We start from the raw sequence: 19668 nt of genomic DNA on the forward strand, positions 1-19668 counted from the left end.
TCCTAGTGCTCGGCGAATCATCAGCTGAGCTCGCACGCATTATAGGTATTCTAGTCTGCTTAGTCTAGTCGCCATGAGCTCGCGGTTGATGGGAAGGTCAAGCAACTGGTATCAAGACTCCCCAATCTTCTGAACCATCTCTAACAAGACCTCATCCGTCAGTTCTAACCTAGTTTCATCGTCACCCTTCTTCCGCTTCCACACCTCCTGAAGCTGTAGGCGGTTTGACTCCCAACTAACCCATGCAGCAGCTTGTAAGAAACAGTCTGTGATATCATCCAGCTTCTTGAGTTGACCTTGTGTGGGAAGTGTATCTGTTGAGACTCTTTTAGCTTTCTTAGGCTTTCTTGACTCTAGTGGTCCGCACAGCGCTTCACGGGTAGCTTCGGCGCCTGGCGTTATGCTGAACATTATGCTTGGTATCGAATCGCGTGTTACAGATGCTGTGGAAGCAGGTGTTGAAGTGAGCCATGAGCGAAGGAGAGCGATCTTGGCTTGTTTCTCTGCCTTGGTTCGACTGGGCTTCTTTTTTGCAACTGACTTGTCTCCTTCCTCTCCGCTTCCCGCTTCTAGACCATCCCTGGATCTATCGGTCTTCTCGTCCATTTCCGGAGAGTTCCTAGTCGCCCGAGTGAGCCAGTATTGTCCCACACGTTTCGGATCTGCACTGAAGACCTCGTACACATTTCCTGTACCCAATGCTTCAGCTCCCCCATTCAGCCGCTCTGCATTCATAGTTTGCAGTACCGCCCACAACATGCCTTCTAAGGTGTTGACGCGGAGAGTCCACTGTTGCACTGCACTGCTACCGCCAGATCTCCACCTCTGCTTTTCTATCAAGATGATATCTGGTGACCCTGTCAGAATGGTGTTCCTGAGCAATCCATACGCTGTCTTGGACAAAGCATCCACAGAGTATGGGTCTGACTCTTCATCAGCACTCGCCGTATCTTGCTCTGTAGTTGTAACTTCTGATCGTTCGTGAATGTCATCATGTGTGGCTTTAGTAAGATTGATCTTCTCCCATCTAAGAATCTCCATTCCCGCATCTAGGCTATTCGTGAACGGATAGGAAACTTCTGCCTCACAGAACGCCAGATTCTTGATTCCCATATCGATGCTCATGATGCGGAATTTCTTGCTTGCGGACTCTAATGTTCTCCATGGTGATTGGCTGTCAGGAAGTCGAGGCTTTCCGATAACGCGTTGGAAACGCTCTTGGAGTACTGCCTTTGTTCCTGATGATGGTGCGCCGATATGTACGAGTAGTGATTGCAGCGCTTTCGCCGTTATAGCGCGGGATTTTGGTGCCATTGGCACTGACAGCCTTTTGTCGGCGTTCCAGGGATTGAGCAATTCAGATGGTCCCCAGAAAGGTATTCCATTGACTTAGGCGTACGGAGACAGAGAAAAGCGTACTAGGCATCGTAAACCGTGATGCGTTGATAGAAATATGCAAGATGAGCAGCGAAGACCGAACAAATGTAGTCATAGTATCATATCCTGGACTTCATCGTGTGAGGATGTGTTGGCGGAGAAAGTTCGTAGGTGGAAAGATGGGAAAAAAGTCGCAGTAGACATGTCTTGATTTAGCGTGGAGCGTATCCACGTGACGCGGTCACTGAAACTACAAACTTCAAGTTCAAATACAAGTTTGTTGTGTCAAGAGAAATGTGTCTTATTCTTCCGGGGATATCATATCGTTATCATATTCCTAACACTCATGCGCTCAATGCAGCATAAGCCTCCATCTTCCTAAAGCTAGTACCAAACTCGGTCCCCATACACTACGAAATGACCCATCTCTTTTCCTCGGCTACCCTTCGCAGATGAGATCAAAGTCTGGGAAGTCTGGATCAGGCCCGATATTTGTACTCGCAACTGCACTATTAAAGTCCTTGACTTGCGCGTTCTTCTGCGCATCGTTGCACTTATCTATCAAGAATGTTAGCTATGCTTGCGCTCTTCACAGTCGACTTCCTCCCAAGTCTTAGAAACGGAAGAAAAAGCTTGACTCACTTTTCTGCTCGTCACAGTCGTTCACGCTCAGACCGCTGCCATCCTGCCTCTTCTTCCCCTTCTTCCCCTTGTCGCCACCTCCTCCACTCTTGTTTGCAGTATCACTACACCCTTTAAATTGATTATCGCAACTTCTCTGTGCCGCAGTATCGAAACTGGTAAACGTATCCCCGTCGACTTGGAACGGACGTTCTTTGTCTCCAGAATTTGTGATGGCGGATGCACGCGTCCCACCAAGGTTGCCGTCGAAGGTCTGCAAGTTGGACAGTTGACGAAGGAAGAGTTGATGGCGGGGTACCAAGGACATTTCCCAGTCTGAGGAGATGAGAGCGGGTTGTGGAGATGCGTGGGAAAGGGCGGGGAGTGCGAGGTGGATCAGAGCAAGGAGAGCTGTGGGGAGAAACATGATTGCGTACTAATCGTTCCCGGTTGAGAAGTATGCTTGAGGATGATGTGCCGGGCGTGGTTCCTGTCCGTCGAGAAGACTGCCGGACGTGAATCTCGCCGTTAATGAATCCTGCCTAGACGGAACGATTGCGGTGCTCAATGATATAGCCGGGCGTAAAAGTTATCGGTAATGATTCTTGCCGGTACTCGAAAATGTCGGTGTTTAAAGATGTTGCTGTGCGTGAGAGAGGACGGTACTGATTATCGCTAGGCGTGAAAAATGTCGTACGTAAATCCTCCTTAATTCCAGAATCGGTAAATATCCTATTAGAGTATATCGGCACTGCCTGTATATACAAAGAACTAATCGCAGCCAAATGAGTGTGAATATCGAACAGTGTTCACGGAGAAACCCAGAGTAAAAGACCAAATCCCAGCCTCAAAACACCCACTGGGGTCAACTGCATCTAAGTAACGCCAAACCCCTCCATCTCCGAAGCGCCGAACATGCATTTCTCATGCCAAACGAGTTTGGGGCCCAGCGGTCACAAAGCTTGTTTAGGAAGCATCGTGGTGGTTGCTGCGACAGTGCTGAAACACGACCATGGCCAAACCCCTGGACACGCATGACATGCGCACACGTAGACATTCGAAGGGAAGAACAACACCCTGTATGAGAATAAAGGAGCGCATGAGAGTAATGATGTAATAGATGAATGATTTTGACAATCTGATCGAATTCGCTATGGGGGGTATGACTATGCTAAAACAACAAAAGAAGGCAAGAAAGACATGCCACGCTCGATTACAACAAGTTAAACAGGTGAACGAAGCAAGTGCGACGACACTGACAGGACGAAAAAAATAATGCTTGGACGAAAGTGGCCAGCTATCTCTTCCTGAATTGATGGTATACGTCTAATTTACATGTGTGCAATCTTGTACAGACTGACCACGATGCGACGGTATACACTAATCTGCATCGCGAATCAGCACCTGTGATGTACCATACTCACGCAAACCATATTCAGTAATAAAAGCACCACCTCCAGATCCGACTGTTAAAGCCGTGTTTGCGCCGTATGTACAAGCTCCATATTGCTCTCGTCTCTCAAAATCGTTTCCAGTTCAGACAAATTCCGCAGATAGTCGTTGGTATCATAACGGACCCTCGCAACAGGCCTATGTACTTTTTGCGGGCTGCGCTTCGCCTAGAAGTTAGCAGCCGCATTGGGGCGTCCTCCAGGGTTGTGGTATTGCTCGAGGTTCGACTGGAAGGGCGACGATCCAGTGCCGTTCTGTGGCTTGTCACCAAGGGCTGAGCCAGTGCCGGCCATGAGGTCATCGTCGTCTTCGTGGACACGCGCTTGACGCTTCTTCATGCGCCAGAAGACGAGAGCAATACCACCGAGGAGGAGGGCACCGCCTACACCACCGACAACGCCTCCAATGACCTTCTTGTTGGAATCGCTGATGCCACCGCCATTGTCGCTGTCGCCTGCCTGTGCAGTAGGTGGGTCTGTGACAACGGCTTGCCCAGTGGTGGCAAGGGAAGTGCTGGTGCCTGTCGAGGTTGCGGTGGTTACTTGGCCATTCTCGAGAGTCGAGGTGACGGTCCTGGTGTACTCTGAAAGGGAAGTTGAAACGAGAGGTGTAGTCCTGACAACCGCTGTTGTCCTTAAGGAAGAGCTGGCCTCCCGGGTAGGGGTTGCTGAGTTACCAGCGCTCCCGCCACCACCGGTAGCACTTGTGCCTTCTGCAGACGTTCGGGTGTTGTCGTTGTTATTGTTGCTATTGTTGTTGTTATTGTTGTTACCGCCATCGGTAGTTGGTGTTGCTGCAGGAGTCGAAGCCGGAGGAGCGTCAGATGTGGGGTCATCGGAAGGTGCTGGATTGTTCGTGGTTGAAGGTTCTGGCTGAGGAGTCGCTGACGTCGCTGGTGGCGCGGCTGACGATGTGGCAGGAGGGGCGGCGGATGAAGCTGGCGGTGCAGCTGATGACGTTGCGGCAGCGGCAGATGCTGAAGAGGCGCCGGTGCCTTCGGCGTCTTGCCTCTTGCCCTGGTGGATGTACTGATTGATGCCGTCCATGTGAAGATCCTCCAGCGTAAAGGCCGACGATGCGACAGTGAGGACAAAAACCGACAGCCAGGCCTTGGGCAACATGTTGTGCGGGTTGTTGAAGGAAACAGGCAGAGAGTGGTAACTGGTTTTTACTCTGGAGCTGACGCGCGTTTCACGAACAGGCGATTAGTTGTATTAAGGGGGGGCGATACGGGTGAAAGGCGCGTAGGCTCCTGTAGTTATGTGTATGTATATATCAAGCGAATAAACGAGGGCACGAATGTGAAGTGACAATAGAAGACTGAGCGAGTGTCGAACCGGAAGCCGGTGGATGTGCTTGCTAAGGTGACGAGGAGAAAGTGGAGCGACGAGTGATCACGTCTACACCCAAATTTAGGTCCGGAGAGCGCACTAAGCCGGACCCGACGCCCTGCAGCGCACTCAGCCGCCCACAAGGGTTCTAGAGCTTTGACAGACGGACCCTCTAAAACGGCCAGCAACAGACGAGTCATTTCCCCTTCGAAGACTTTGCATAATCAATCATGTTGACGGTGAGTAGTCTGAGCATGCAGTGGCTCCATGGCTTTGGCGCGTGAATAGCAGTGTTGCGTGTCCTTGTATAAGCCACCGCCTTCAGTCTTGTGCCACGCTTCACAAGAGTTCAACACCCTACAGTGCAAGCCAAGCGCATTCCGTAAACATGTCGACAACCAATTGTTCGAGTGCAAACATTCTTCATAGAAAGCCTCGCGGGCGCGCCTCGGGTTTTAAAACAAACCATGGCAGTGCGCATCGCAAAGTCTAGGCAGTCCAGGAAAACCCCGAATGAAAAATGTGCATCCTCAACAGAAACGCCAGCAATTTGCCATAGGCATACATGACCCCGAATCCCGTACTACAGCACTACTAGCCCACTGCTGCTTTTTGACCCTTCCCTCGTCTTCAGCCTGGTCGCATGGTGCCTTACAAAATCACCAAATACCATTCGTCAACAATCTTTCCAATCTGCTACTTCGGTTCCCGTCTCCACTCCCTAAGAGGCTACCTCGGCTGGACTGGTCTGCTTCCGGCATTCCCTCCGTCTGGACCTGCGTCATATCGTCAAGCCTTGCTGCACGATTTCCTGCACGCCCTTGTAACAGAAGAAAACTATTATTGCGTCTATTTGTATAGGTCGCACGACGCGCTGTGTGGGCAAATACCGTAACGCACCATGCTCGCTGCAGTCATGTCTCATCACAGTCTGCCGCTGACTACTCACGAGGCGCTGTCGGGTGTCTTCGGCTCAATCTCGTTAGCTTCATGGATCTTCCTGTTGGTGAGTAACAATTGATACAACCTCGTTGTCCTCATCTCCCTAAACATGGGTGGCTTTCGCCATGTATCTCTGATACTGCCTGTGCTATTCATGGAACCGCAACTAGATCTTCGGGCACGCGACACCATACATCACCGTACTCTAATCTAACCACCAACTGCAGGTCCCACAACTAATTGAAAACTACAAATCTGGCTCTGCAGATGGCATCTCCCTCGCCTTCCTCGCCGTCTGGTTCATTGGCGACGTGACGAACCTCGCGGGGGCTCTCTGGGCCGGTCTCGTCCCTACCGTCATCGCCCTCGCCGTCTACTTCTGCTTCGCAGACCTCGTCCTCATCTCGCAATGCGTTTACTACAACATGAAAAACTCGCGCCGTGGCGATCGCAAGACTTCCACGCAGTCTACCAATAGCATCGAGGCGCCTTTGCTCGGTCGCCGCGACAGCAGCAACATTGGCTTGCCTGGCAGTCACAGGCGCGATTCTGCTGCGAGCCGCAGGCGCCGCGCAAGCTCTCTCCCTACAATCCCCGATGTCGGTGACGGTGCCAGTGAGTGGGTAAAGAACGCGTTGAGCATCGTGGGAGTCTGTGTTGTCGGCGCAGCGGGATGGGCTATCGCGTGGAAGACTGGTGTTTGGGTCCCGCAACCCCAGCACAACACCGAGGATGCCTCGGACAACCCGGTCGGCGCAATGATCTTGGGATACGCGAGCGCAGTGGCTTATCTTGGGGCGCGCATCCCTCAAATCATCAAGAACCAGCGGGAGAGGTCTTGCGAAGGCTTGTCGCTGCTCTTCTTCATGTTGAGTTTGCTGGGCAATGCTACCTATGGCGCAGGAGTAAGTCCACCCACGTTGTTACTCATAGCTAGAAATACCAGACTAACATCACACAGATTATCTTCCATTCGCAGGAAAAGGACTACATACTCACCAACCTCCCTTGGCTCATCGGCTCTCTCGGTACAATGGTCGAAGATGTGACTATCTTCGTCCAATTCCGCGTTTTCGGTAACGGCGAGGCATCTTCTGCCCTTGAGGCTTGATGCGTTCTGCTGCGTCTATAAACGATCATTCGTGTCTTACGGTTGGCGTTGTTGCATCTACCGCTGGATGACGGTATGATCTACTAAAAAGTTTGTGTGTGTACGTACTTGCATCATCAGTCTTCGATACCCAGTACAAAAAAAAGAGACCTGTGTTTGAGCGCCATTGGCGAGGTAATGTTGTATCATGAAGCTAGATTTTGTTCACCAATCTAAAGGATTAATTACATCCCATAGTTAGTCGTCACGACGTTGCGCATCATAAAGTTCATGCAGAATGATACATTGATGTGCTGAAGACAGAACCTTGACAGACTCCCCATGGGGTATATCTCACCCCTAAGCAGTCTATAAGCGCCAGAAGAGACATGAAATAAGATCCATAGCTTCTACCATATAAGCCCCGTTCCATAATGCCGAAAGAACTGTCTACTTAGCATGGCTGTACTTTTGCTCGTGAACACCGATGGCACTGTGATATGTTAGTCTTGCATCTAGCACAACATGAAGAGGGAAACTCACCGTCCAGAAGGATCCGTCTGGTTGCTCCAGGTAGGTGTCCATCGCATAACAGTATCGGCACAGTAGCTGGGGAAGTGCTCGTCAAACATGCATCTGTACCAGTATGCCTCCTTAGTATCGGGGATGTCGTTACCCCACTCCTTCTTTGGGTTCTTCATCATCTCGTCGGTGACGTGTAGCTCGGCGTTGTCCTTGAGCGCATCGATCCATCCGTAGCCTACACCGTCAGAGAACTGCTCCTTTTGTCTCCAGAGGATCTTCTCGGGAAGGTAAGGCTGCGTCTCTGGCTCGTCGGTTGTGTCGAAAGCTTTGCGTAGGATGTACTTTTCAATACGGCCGGCTTCGCGATCGATAATCTTGTCCTGAGGATCGATGTTCATTGCTGTGTTAAGGAAGTCCTTGTCGAGGAAGGGCACACGCGCCTCAACACCCCAAGCAGATGTTGACTTGTTGGCGCGAAGACAGTCTGCGAGATGAAGGTTCTTGACACGGCGGATACATTCTTGGTGGAAAGCAGCCTTGTCAGGCGCGTTGTGGAAGTAGAGGTATCCACCAAAGATTTCGTCACTGCCTTCTCCTGAAAGAACCATCTTGACTCCCATAGCCTTGATCTTTCTGCTGAGAAGGAACATGGGTGTTGAGGCGCGGATAGTTGTTACATCGAAAGTCTCAAGGTGGAAGATGACATCTGTAAGTGCGTTGAGTCCGTCTTCGATAGTGAAGGTGAATGTGTGGTGCTTGGTTCCGAGGAAGTTGGCCACTTCCTGCGCAGCGATACCATCGGGAGAGTTGGGCAAGCCGATAGAGAAGGAGTTGAGCTGTCCTAGGAGCAGATCTGTCTGAAGCTCGTTGGAGTCATCGATACCGACAAGTTGGTTCTGCTGTTCGCTGGCGTTGCCAGTCGATGCAGCAGCCTTCTTTCTTGTCGCCTCGTTCAACCGCAGAGTTTCCCGCTGAGCGATCGAAGCCACCAAACTTGAGTCAAGACCACCAGAGAGAAGTACACCAAAGGGAACCTCCGCCATCATGCGTTTCCGCACCGATCGCTCCAATGATTGCCTCAGCTCCTTGTAGTCTACAGGTTTTGTAGGAATGTTCTCGGGCTCGACGAGCCACTTGGGGTCGTAGTATCGTGTGAGCGAGTCTGTCTTCGAGTCGTAGACATGACCGGGAGGGAAGGAGATGATGTTGTCGCAGACGGGATGTAAGCACTTCAGCTCAGAAGCGAAGAACACGGCGCCTGGTGTAGTGCTCGATCGACCCATGTAGAAGGTAGTGATGCCAATGGGGTCGCGTGCTGCGATCACACGATCTTGAGCCTTGTCGTGAAGGACCCATGAGAACATGCCGTCGAGTTTTCGGGGAGCGTCGATGTCATGTTCAAGATACTGCCGCCAGTCAGCCTCTCTCCGCCGTAAAACATGTTCCAGGTCTTACCAGAGGAATGATAACCTCGCAATCTGAGTGTGTCTTGAAGTTGTATGGGTTCTTGAGGGACTTGCGGAGAATTCGGTGGTTGTAGATCTCGCCGTTGACAGCCAGAGAGACGGTTCCCTCATCGTTGACGAGCGGCTGAGCGCCAGAGTCTAATCCGCGTAAGCTTCCGTCAAAAGCAACGATTTCTGTGTGACTCCTTACCGACGCCGACAATGCTCAAGCGCTCGTGTACCAGAACTATTCGTATTTAGTACTGTATATGCCTAGAGGCTCTTACAGTCACTCACTGGTGTCGTTCGCAACCCAGTTACCAGCTGCAAAGTGTCAGTCATCATGTACTTGATCGCACAGAGAGTCATCATGATGCTTACACCAATCTGGACCTCGGTGGCTTGTCGATCAGTCAGCATAGAAGTCCTTGTGGTGAATTTGGCTAACTGAAGGTTTAGGCGGATTTACACACCGGACACTGCGCGCAGTTAGTCAATTGGAAACTCTCACGGGTTATGGGGGGTAGACTTACGCCTTGCCCATTTTCAGGGCAGTCGGCTTGAACTTTTGCACATCGGGGTGCCTGTGGGGAAGTTAGTCATGTATCAACATAGTCGCAAACACCTGGTGTTGAAGCAATGCAACGTCTGGAGGGGCAATTGCGGGCGCAGGACGGGTGTAGCATACCTGTAGCAGGCGAAGATACCACACATCTTTACTGCTGGATTGATTTGGAAGGGGAGGGAAGGCAATGTCAGAGCGAAGAGGGGAGATCAGGGACAGCCTTTATCGTGGCTAGAAATTGTTATAGAGTCATATCGCCCGCCCGAAGTCGCCGCAGGCCAGCTTGTGCCCCACATTTTCACTGCCAACCCCGAGCGCGTTCAGACCGCGGGATTGGCAGTATCCACTATCTTGTACTTGTAAGGATATGACGTTGGGAACCGTGGGCAGTCCGTGACTCCACAAGTTTGTTCGCACTCGTTTTGTGCATGCTCAAACGCAACCCCACAACTGCCATGGAGGAGTCGCATCTTCCTATTGGCCAGTGCACTTGCGAACATCGCCGTAACGAGAGAGTCACCACGCGACACGGTCAGGGTGCAAGGTGAAATATACGTAGACATTATCTGTGTGTTTAACAATTTCAAGACTTTGCAGCTCCGAATTATGTAGCTGTTGATACATGGATACTTTCCACACCAATGTGTTCATGCCTCCCAAGCAGCTGCTACTCCGTGTGCGTAACCAACGACAGACCCTTGTCCAAGCAAGAAATACCCAAATGGGAAAGAAATGCACCTATCCATCCTTTCGTCCAGCGCCATACTACCGCCCTATTTCTTCGTCTTCGCGTGTCGAAAGATGCCGTCTGACTCTCCACTGTCTTTGTGCATTGTAGATCCGGGGTCGCAAACGGCGCACGGTGATTTTACTGGTACTCTCATAGAATGTGTTATGGGAAGGCGCTTAGAAGAGGAAGTAAGCAATCAGGAAGCTGATGAGGCACAGAAGGGCTGTGATCTGGACAGACACACCGCCCGCGGGGGCTTGCTGTGTGCTTAGCGAGGACGATGTTTCTTGCTTCGAGTCCTGCGCGGATCCTGTCTTTCGCTGGCGGAGACCGGTCGCCTCGCTAACTTGCTGTGTCAATCGCGCAATCTGCGCCTTGGCTTCAGCAAGCTGAGCCTCAACATCGCTCGAGGATGGTAGAGCATTAGAGACGGTCCCAGCGGCAGAGCTGAAGCTCGACTGCATGTTGCCGCCCGTTGCTGGATTGTATGCCTCGTTCCTAATCTCTCCCAAGTTCTTGCTGTCTGATGGGCGGTCCTGGGGAACGGAGACAGGCCCCGAAGCGTCTGATACGCCACGCTGGGGAGTCACGGCCTCGGGTGACGGAGAGGAGAGCATCGAATCGCGGCTAATACCGTTGGTTCTTGCGGGAGTTGCGCTGGAGGAGGCATCGTCGGGAGCGAGGAAGAGAACCCTGATCTTTTTCTCTTGAATGGAAGACTTGGCGGTTTGCTCAATATGCGACCACTGCAAGCAGTTGTTAATATGCATCGACCTGTTGCTGTTGGTCCAGAACATACCAGAGATCCAACGTTGGTGAACTCCTTATCTGCGGTGACAAGTACAGATTGCACCAGGAACTTGTCGCGGCACTTCGCATCTGGCGGTGGGTCCTCCTTCATGGCTTGGAGGAGAACTGGGCGCATGCGTTAGTTTGCTGCAGTCTTCGAAGGGATGCGCGCATGGAGGGCATGCATACTCTGAACTTCGACATCCTTGCCAGGCTCGATGCGTCCGCTGTTCGGTCTCACGCAGTATCTAAAGCACCCGTTATTAGCTGTTGTGGGGGAGAGGTGTCGCGGGCGTCGTACTGCTTGGGGGCCGTGGTTTTCACCTTCCATGTGTCAGCTGCTAGTCCAAATTTCACAGTCTAATCCAGCAATTGATAGAGAAGCCTGCTTACCTTGAAGGCAATCGGGTCAGAGTGCGGGTTCTTCAAGCGGAGGGTCTGCGACACCTCGTGCTGGAAGGGTCCTGGCCAGATTAGTATCCTTGTGGCCCCAATGCTGCATGCGAAGCTTACGCTTGAAACCAAGCTCTACGGGGTCGAGCTCGACGGACATGGTGGACGCGCGTAAGCTGTAGGTATGCGGTGGTGATTGTGTCTTCCAAGGTTGGTAATCAGATCCGCGGTACGGGGTAGAGTCGCGATGAACCTCGGGAGTCTTGGAAAGGGGGGCGGGCGCGTGGAGTGAATCTAGAAGCTAAAATCCCGGGGATAGAGTGCGCAAACGGTGAATATCGAGGCGGGTGTGAAACTGGGTGGTTGCAGATGGTAGGGAGGAAGGGCGGATGGGTGAGGACAAGTAGCTATGACGTCCCGCGACGCCTCTTGATTCTGGAATCCCGAGGTGCCTCTAGTGTCCACCTACGCAAACAATCACAGCCTGCAAGCATCGCTCACTGTCTAGAAATCATACAATATCTCATCAAAGAGACAGTGACTGTCTGATCTCCCTTCTACAAGAGTAACATTGTATTGCTAAGACTAGGCGCGTCTGATCTACGGTTCATCTTCTCCAAGGTTCCACCGCTACCGCCGCCGCCTTACATCCACATTCCATATAAAGCGGGAGCCTCCTCCACTACAATCACTTCTCACATCGACTTGCTAATAAACTACAACCTTGTCGAATCAAGCACCCAAACCAAGACACTCCAAAAAGAAAAAGAACCCCCAAAACTTCTCACAACTTCGACCCTCGTCCTACGCCGCATTCAAAATGGCCTCCTCAGATCTAGATACCCTCATCGACATGGGCTTCCCACGCGAACGCGCAGAACTCGCTGTTAAAGCTACTGGTGGCCTCCAGCCTGCCATCGACTGGCTCGAGACCAACCAAGACAAGTCTATCGATGACATCAAGCAAGAGCAAGCTACCGCCGCCGCCAATGCCTCAGAAGAGCCTCCCGCGCTGCAGCCTGGCGAGGAAGCCAAGTCCCTCGTTTGCGATGAGTGCGGCAAGAAGTTCCGCTCAGTAAACCAAGCCCAGTTCCACGGCGAGAAGACCGGTCACGAGCAGTTCTCCGAATCCACCGAAGAGATCGCTCCTCTCACAGAGGAACAGAAGGCGCAACGACTACAAGAGCTGCGCGAGAAGCTGGCGGCCAAGCGCGCGATGCAGTCAGAGCAGGACAAGGAAGACCACAAGAAAAACGAGCAGATCCGCATGAAGGCCACAAAGGAGTCACAGGACATTCGAGAAGAGTTGCAGAAGAAGGAGCGCTTAAAGGAAGCTGCTGCCAAGCGCGCAGAGAAGAAGGCAGACGAGGATGCGAGGAAACGGGTTTTGGCCAAGCTCGAAGCAGATAAGCAAGAGCGAAAACGCAAAGCTGAGATCGAGAAGGCGAAGCGCGCCGGCCAGGCTCCCCCCGCCGCTCCTGTACAAGCTCCCCTGGCTACATCCTCCGGTCCCACTACCAGCAAGCCTGCGAGCGCGTACACTGAGGCACGATTGGCCCTGCAAACACCTGGTGGGAGGGTCATGAAGAACTTCCCTGTAGAGACTACGCTCTTCGAGGTGGCACATGCGCTGGAGCAGGATGGCATCAGCGTCTCGACGTTTACTACCAACTTCCCCAAGAAGACGTACGATCGCAGTGACTTTGGCATGACTCTCAAGGAAGCGGGTATGGTACCTAGCGCGGCTTTGATCATCGGATAGAGTACAGTGACTGTTGTGCTGTCAGACGATGATGGGTATGAGATTTCATGAAGTGGCGTTGAGGTATCGGTGGTGAATACCCCAGAAGAGGATACATGGAGTGGCGTTGATGTATGTTTCGGCAACTGAAAGCCAGACTGTAGATGATATAACGACCAATGAACCATGAGATACATAAGTCACAGACGTAGATCAGGTCATGTATCCTAGCGCCTACTCATGCTAATCCGAACACCCACCAGTATCCATCCAGTGCCGTCACGATAGAACACCTCAATCGTACTCGTCGATATCATATCTCCCCGCCTCCCTTTGTGTACTACACCACTCCTCACTTGCCAACCCACCTTCCTTCCGTCTCACCAACGCCTCCGCATCCTTACACCAATCGCATGCAAAGTCACACTCGGGCGTCTCCTCATCGGCAAAGTACGCAGCGATAAGTTTGTGTCGACACTTGTCCGTCGCCTCACAATAGCCAACCAGTGCCTGTAAGCTCTTCGCACGATGCATCATCTGTTGCTGCTGAGCCTGTAACCCCGCCCCTTGTTTGGGCTGTCTCGCAATATCCCTCGACAGCGAATGCGCAGCGCGATCACGATCTTCGCGGCCGTAATACAAAATGCAAATTGATGCTTTGCCGTCTCGTCCTGCACGCCCGGCTTCTTGGTAGAAGCCTTCAAACGACTTAGGGATTTGCCAGTGGACTACAAAGCGCACGTTTTCTTTATCAATACCCATACCAAATGCTGTTGTGGCGACAACGACATCGTAGCCGGCTTTATTGGCTACCCAGCCTGAAAGTGCGTCTGCACGTTCTGAAACGGAGAGACCTGCGTGGTAGGGCTTTGCGCCTATACCGTCTGAGCGGAGACGAGCGGCGAGAGACTCGCAGTCTTTGCGGAATAAAGTGTAGATTATGCCTGGTACATTGTCTGAACGTTGGTTCTGTGAAGCTAGTTGAGAGGCACGCTCAGCGTTCTCGGCACGGCGCGCGTGGATCGATTTAAGCATTTTGATAAAATCATCATAGTGGTCTTCTTCGTCAGATTTGAAGCGGACTTCATAGTGAAGGTTCGGTCTACTGGTGCTCATACGAAACATTTTTAGCTTCTTCGGGTCCAAGGCGAGCGTAGTGATGATATCGTCTCTAACACGCGCTGTTGCCGTTGCTGTCAGACATATGACTGGTACATCGGGAAATTCTGTCTTGAAGAATGACAATTGCTGAAATGAAGGTCGAAAGTCATGCCCCCATTCACTAACGCAATGGGCTTCGTCGACGGCGATACGAGCTAATTCCCCTTGAGCGTGAATAACTCGTAGGATCTTGCGGAAGTTGTCCCCTTGGCAGAACTCAGGTGTTACGTAGAGCAAGCGGGTCATAGGATGGCCACATTGAAGGTCGGATATGATCCTCTTTTTGTCTGCGGGTGGTGTAGTGCTGTTGATTGTCTCAACACGGATGTTGGCGTTGCGCAGAGAGGCGACTTGGTTGTTCTGATAGCTAGTCAGACTCTATACTGCGATGGAACAGTGAAGAACATACCATCAGTGCTAGCAGTGGAGATATGACGACAGTAACTAGCAACATTAGCAACACTAAAATCTCTCATCTTGTTTAAACGTACTCCCAAAGTCCACTACCGCTGGCAGCTGATAACACAGGCTCTTTCCGAAGGAGGTTGCTGCCTGAAGGAAGACGTCTTCGCCCTCTAACGTAGCCGTGACAACCTCGCGTTGTAACGGTCCGTAGAATAACTTAGTACGAGCAAGCATTCATTAGGTGAGTGGCATACCGGAAGCTTGCCTTCTTGAACACCTTCTTCAACGTAAAGTCAAGGTTCGAGTACGGTCGTTTCCTCTTGCCAGCCATGACTCGTGACATGAGGTACAAAGTTCAAGACAAGGGGGCAGAAGGGTTAAGGGATTTGAGTTGGACTTTTCACCGCCCGTGTGGTTGTTGCGGCGGCCTTGTTAGGGAGCGGATCATGTTGGTCCAGACGTCTGGCCGATTGAGAATTGTGGGAACCTTCAGAAGGTGTGTATGTGTTGCAGGAGCGACGCGTCGGTGCACGTGGCGGAGAACATATTCAGTCGCGCTAGCACGTGGGCCCCCACTACAAGATCTAACCTTGGAATAGCTGACAATATTTTACGTCTCTGCCAGCACTAATCCTACCGAGCTCGTGAATATTGAACCATGATGTGAATTGGATGCGGCATCCATGAAACCGGTGTAACGCTGGCAAATCCTGACCTCACGTCTCAACTGGAGTGCTTGTACCGGCGACACCATGAATGATTCACACTCTGCAGCGCATATCCCCTCTGGTTTTGTGATCAAAGATTTCTCTACCCTGCCGCCAAAGACTCGCTCAACAGTCGCAGACAAAGTGGCCAAACTTGAGAGAAAGGTCTTCCCAGCAATCGAGCACTTCAACTACGACGTGGAACTTAAGAAAAAGAACACTGGACTACTCTTGGTCTTCAAAGAAGATGACACCGATAAACTTATTGCATATCTCGTCTATCAACGGATGAAGAGATTAGCGTGGCTGCATAAACTTTGTGTGATCGAGCAAGAAAGAGGAAGAGGTATCGGAAAGGCCTTGATTTACTACCTTCGCCGTCAAATGGGAAAAGGAGGCTGCAACAAGATCTTCCTATGGGTGGACGAAAGTCGCGGGCATGCCAGAGCGTTGTATGAATTGTGCGGCTTTCAACAGTCTGAATGCCGTCCTGACTACTACGGTCCTGGGCGGACAGCACTCAAGCTTGAACTGGAGCTCGGAGACTGAACGAATACACGGAAACTCGAAACCAGCCCTTTCGATGTCGACTATCGTAATTTGCTAAGAAGATCGTCAGGATGAGAATAGTAATATTCATACGAGGAGCGGAGAAGGGTCACGATGCGGGACCGTTCTCCAGACAGGATGTGATAGCTTGACTCCAGCCTTCGATCGCTGGCGGACCATCTAAAGTTCGACTCTACTGTGTCATCACCTCGGACAGGTCACCCGCTAGATTTCCTGCCCGAGTCTGACAGGAGACGAGGCGAAAATGCGAACGTACACTGTGGCGTTTTGATGAACAGCCCGGCTCTCGAGAGGAGAAGCATATGTGGTGATCTCAAGGGCCGTAAGAGGAAATCTCAGAAGAGCAGCATTTGGTTCAGCTGTAGAAGTAGAAGTAGGTGTTAAGATGCACAAGGCAAGGGTTGTCAAATTTGTATTCAAGATCTATGATGGCAAGATTCATTCATTTGCTTCGTTATTCTGTCGTCCATATCTCCAGAAAAAGCTATGTAGCAACGTTGTCTATCCCAGGTTATCGTCCGCCTACTCCGTACGCCGAGTTATGCAAGTTTGGTCCATGTCTTGAGTCCCTACAACTGGATATCGTTGTTAAGCAATCGCACCTCCTCACCCGGTTTGAACGCCGGGAGACCAATGTATGGGCATCCGTCGCACCTGAACGCATCGCCCAGTGCGCAGTTTCCACAACTGCCAACCTTTCCCTGCACTGTGAAGTCCACTTCGGCGAGGTCATCGGCGTCCAACTTTAGGGAGTTGAGCGCTTTATCGGCGGAGGAGCGTTTAGCGGCGTCTTCGGCTTCAATCTTCTCTTTCATACCGCAGGTACAGTCTTTGCAGGCGCGTCGTCGCTTGCCGGGTTTGGGCTGGCATTCGAGTGCTGCAATCATGTTAGCAGAGCGACGCGAGGTAGCAAGGAAGAAGTGACGCACGTTGAATGACTGGACGTGCCAGATCTGCCTCTGTAATGAGGTCGTCCTCGTCGATTAGGTCATCGTCTTCGCCTGTGATTATTGGGTCGTCAAGATCATCACTGAAATCGACAAAGCCTACACCGACTGGCTTGACGGGCTCAGCCTGAGGCTGGTTGCGCTTGCGGTTGAGGTTGAGCTGGACGGAACCGTCTGGGTTGACTGTATGGTTCGCACCATTTGTGCCGTTTGCCTTCTTGCCAAACTTCAGCGGTATCGACACAGGCTCCTCTTGCTCGGGCTTGGTCATGCCGTCCGCGGTCTCTGTGAGCCCTGCCAGGATAGCCTCGGTCTTTTCTGCACCTTGGAATGGACCCGCCTGACTTTTGAGTACTCCTCCAACCTTCAATGCGCTGACAACTTTGTTCATGACATCGCGTGCCAATAGTTTGTGGCTTTCGCGCGTGGTACCGTCGGCGTCGGCGAGGAGGAGGACAACATCGTATGTGGAGGCGGGGAGATTGACCAGACCAGCAGCGATGCGATCAAGCATTTGCAGGTCGGTCGAATTGCGGTCGTGGATTTCGTAGACTTGGTCAAGTCGCTCTGGGTGCGCCGCAATCGACGGCGTGCCGATCAGAAGGCATCGCGGGGCCATGGTGGGGTATCGTGGCACTGTACGTTGATGGAGGGGCAGGTTGGTGTCGCAAAATCAGAGCGTAAAGGCAGAGTCACTACGAGAAGAGCGGAAAGGTTGCGAGAAGAAAGGAGTGTAGTAATTGAGAGGCGCGCCCGGGAAACTTTTCTGAAGACGGTCTGCGGCCTCGGAGGCGGAGAAAGCGCTGCTGACGAAATCAGGGAGAAATCCGCGGCGATTGGTCATACGACGAAGGGCTGATTGCGAGCTGACCGAACACGTGATTCCGAGTCAAGCGGAATGGCGGCATATGTATGAGTGGATCCCAGGGCGCATTAGCGTGCGAGGAGCATACATCCAGAATCCGGGGTAACCATCGTTGCTGTGAAGCCATGGAACCATGAATAGGCCGTAGTAGACACAGTGTAGTACTGACGCGTCGTTGGCACAATATGCATCTTGAAATTGAGAGCTCCAAAAGTTTGTGCATGGCTGTGCTGCTATGTCGAAAAGATTGCAGCCCACGCGACACCGACCGGCGAGATCCAGGTACCGGTGACGTACCTTTCCCCTCGTTCTTTCCCTACATAGCTCAGGAACCGAAGATCCGACTGATAACAATAAGTGTCAAGTTACTCTATACAGGTAGAAGCTATGAGCACAATTGAAGTAGTCGGAGCTGGGCAGCTGAAGGCGAACCTTCTAGAGGCGCATCTTTACAGGGTCCTATCTTGGTCGCGATATAAAGGCAGGAGCTCCTCCCAGCTTCCCCGCCTTTGCCCAAGCCGCGTGAGATGCACTGCACCAGCCTTTGACAAACAAACCAACAACCATCGTCCCTGCTAACATCGTCGTTGCTAACGTCTTGCTGCCACTTGTCCACAGATCTGCAAGGTACGCATTCTGGCCGCGTTGCTTCACGCAAGAAGACGCCATCGGGTCAAAGCTCCCATCACGAGACCATGTACTGACCCGCTTGAGCTTCTTACAGTCGCAGTAGCTCCGAGCCCGCCGCTCCTGTCTACTTCAACTCACGTTGACTCTCTTCCATCACCATTACAACAAACCCACATTCAATCCATCCACTACAGATACCAAACAGTAAGTACTGCCTTTTGTCTCATGTCTCACGCACCTGCCTTTGTTGTATTGAGCATGTAACGCCTGGAACCACCTCAATGGCTCATCGGCGTAAGACGGCAGGAGAACTATGGGACAACATCAACATGTTCGTACATCATGCTGACTTCCATAGTGACTCGCTCCCACAAGTTCACTGACCGTGACCACGCCGGCATTGCTGATGGCACTGCCGAGCGTGAAACGAGACTTCCCAAGTTCTTTGGCAAGTCTGGCCATGCTGACACCGACCCTACCAAGACGAAGAAGGGTGGTAGTGGCAAGGGCAATTGGTGAGTACAGTCAACTTGCTTCCTTTCGATGCCTAGCAAGAGCATCATGTTCTGCAAAACAACCTAGCTCTGCCTATCAAGACACTCTTATATCTCAGAGTCAGTGACTGACCACACCTTCACAGGGGCGCCGCCGGCGATGAGGTCGAAGACATCAGGCCCAACATGGCCTACGCCCGTCGTCGAAGCAACTCGTCCACCCACAACATGAAGGACTTCAAAACCAAGTTCGAGACCATTGAGACCGAGCCCGTCTTTGAAGAGGAGATTCACGGTCCTCTCGGCGAAGAGCTCGAAAAGCAGAGCACCACCTCAACCGAGAACAGCATTGCTGAGGAGGAACACGACAAGAAGATGTAAAGGCCAAGTACGGAGCCTACGGGCAGTGGCATGGCTCCAAGTTGACTGTGTGGCCGGCTTGTGGGAAAACCTTGCCCGCCTTGAGCAATTTGATAGAGCAGATATGAGCGTCTTTCCAGGCTGATATGCTCGCACATGTACCATGTTTCTCTGGGAGGTATTTTACGTTCTCTAGTACAGCCATGAGTGGTCAGGAGAACATTCATGGTTGGAAGCTGATGACGACGGCGCTTTTGGACAACTGTAATGAGTATGATAAACGAGATACGAAATAAAACATAAATCGAATGACTGTTCTGCCTGACGTGTATAGTTGAAAGATGGTGCTCTGCTCCAAATCGGCTGGGATGGGCTATGTGCGTACAAGACTAAAGACATCAGTAAACACTTGCACTGATGCTCCTGTGTGCAGCCTCTGTTGTTGTGTGAGTACACAGCGTAGAGTGTGCAGTAGACAGAGAGTTCGTAATGGTACTCGAGAGCCCTGGGGGTGAAACCAGGTTGCTA

At 51.8% G+C, this 19668-nt stretch overlaps 10 protein-coding genes across 10 annotated transcripts; 4 read left to right on the forward strand and 6 right to left on the reverse strand.

Annotated features, from left to right (window-relative positions):
* Nucleotides 1-111: 111 nt before the first annotated feature.
* J4E82_001461 (uncharacterized protein) lies at nt 112-1314 on the reverse strand (the record flags this gene model as incomplete). The annotated part of the gene is made up of 1 exon (XM_051727772.1): nt 112-1314. The coding sequence occupies one exon, from the start codon at nt 1312-1314 to the stop codon at nt 112-114; it is 1203 nt and encodes a 400-aa protein (XP_051592617.1).
* Nucleotides 1315-1816: 502 nt separating this feature from the next.
* Nucleotides 1817-2425, reverse strand: J4E82_001462 (uncharacterized protein; the record flags this gene model as incomplete). Its single annotated transcript, XM_051727773.1, has 2 exons — nt 1817-1935; nt 2020-2425. 2 exons carry the CDS (start codon nt 2423-2425, stop codon nt 1817-1819), a joined length of 525 nt encoding a protein of 174 aa, XP_051592618.1.
* Nucleotides 2426-3617: 1192 nt separating this feature from the next.
* On the reverse strand, nt 3618-4571 carry J4E82_001463 (uncharacterized protein; the record flags this gene model as incomplete). The annotated part of the gene is made up of 1 exon (XM_051727774.1): nt 3618-4571. One exon carries the CDS (start codon nt 4569-4571, stop codon nt 3618-3620), a length of 954 nt encoding a protein of 317 aa, XP_051592619.1.
* Nucleotides 4572-5682: 1111 nt separating this feature from the next.
* J4E82_001464 (uncharacterized protein) lies at nt 5683-6834 on the forward strand (the record flags this gene model as incomplete). The annotated part of the gene is made up of 3 exons (XM_051727775.1): nt 5683-5787; nt 5951-6628; nt 6685-6834. 3 exons carry the CDS (start codon nt 5683-5685, stop codon nt 6832-6834), a joined length of 933 nt encoding a protein of 310 aa, XP_051592620.1.
* A 429-nt stretch (nt 6835-7263) lies between these two features.
* Nucleotides 7264-9497, reverse strand: ASN2 (Asparagine synthetase; the record flags this gene model as incomplete). Its single annotated transcript, XM_051727776.1, has 9 exons — nt 7264-7306; nt 7357-8744; nt 8794-8942; nt 8995-9030; nt 9081-9107; nt 9165-9184; nt 9257-9262; nt 9317-9367; nt 9472-9497. 9 exons carry the CDS (start codon nt 9495-9497, stop codon nt 7264-7266), a joined length of 1746 nt encoding a protein of 581 aa, XP_051592621.1.
* A 757-nt stretch (nt 9498-10254) lies between these two features.
* J4E82_001466 (uncharacterized protein) lies at nt 10255-11420 on the reverse strand (the record flags this gene model as incomplete). Its single annotated transcript, XM_051727777.1, has 6 exons — nt 10255-10824; nt 10878-10993; nt 11057-11115; nt 11169-11191; nt 11261-11331; nt 11381-11420. The coding sequence occupies 6 exons, from the start codon at nt 11418-11420 to the stop codon at nt 10255-10257; spliced, it is 879 nt and encodes a 292-aa protein (XP_051592622.1).
* A 660-nt stretch (nt 11421-12080) lies between these two features.
* Nucleotides 12081-13022, forward strand: J4E82_001467 (uncharacterized protein; the record flags this gene model as incomplete). The annotated part of the gene is made up of 1 exon (XM_051727778.1): nt 12081-13022. One exon carries the CDS (start codon nt 12081-12083, stop codon nt 13020-13022), a length of 942 nt encoding a protein of 313 aa, XP_051592623.1.
* A 2297-nt stretch (nt 13023-15319) lies between these two features.
* J4E82_001468 (uncharacterized protein) lies at nt 15320-15823 on the forward strand (the record flags this gene model as incomplete). Its single annotated transcript, XM_051727779.1, has 1 exon — nt 15320-15823. The coding sequence occupies one exon, from the start codon at nt 15320-15322 to the stop codon at nt 15821-15823; it is 504 nt and encodes a 167-aa protein (XP_051592624.1).
* Nucleotides 15824-16413: 590 nt separating this feature from the next.
* On the reverse strand, nt 16414-17410 carry DRE2 (electron carrier; the record flags this gene model as incomplete). The annotated part of the gene is made up of 2 exons (XM_051727780.1): nt 16414-16721; nt 16774-17410. The coding sequence occupies 2 exons, from the start codon at nt 17408-17410 to the stop codon at nt 16414-16416; spliced, it is 945 nt and encodes a 314-aa protein (XP_051592625.1).
* A 1157-nt stretch (nt 17411-18567) lies between these two features.
* J4E82_001470 (uncharacterized protein) lies at nt 18568-19161 on the forward strand (the record flags this gene model as incomplete). Its single annotated transcript, XM_051727781.1, has 3 exons — nt 18568-18580; nt 18645-18801; nt 18927-19161. The coding sequence occupies 3 exons, from the start codon at nt 18568-18570 to the stop codon at nt 19159-19161; spliced, it is 405 nt and encodes a 134-aa protein (XP_051592626.1).
* Between the last annotated feature and the right edge of the window lie 507 nt (nt 19162-19668).

The sequence above is a fragment of the Alternaria postmessia genome (genome assembly GCF_024291825.1).
Source record: "Alternaria postmessia strain BMP 2775 chromosome Unknown scaffold_5, whole genome shotgun sequence".
Taxonomy (NCBI): domain Eukaryota; kingdom Fungi; phylum Ascomycota; class Dothideomycetes; order Pleosporales; family Pleosporaceae; genus Alternaria; species Alternaria postmessia.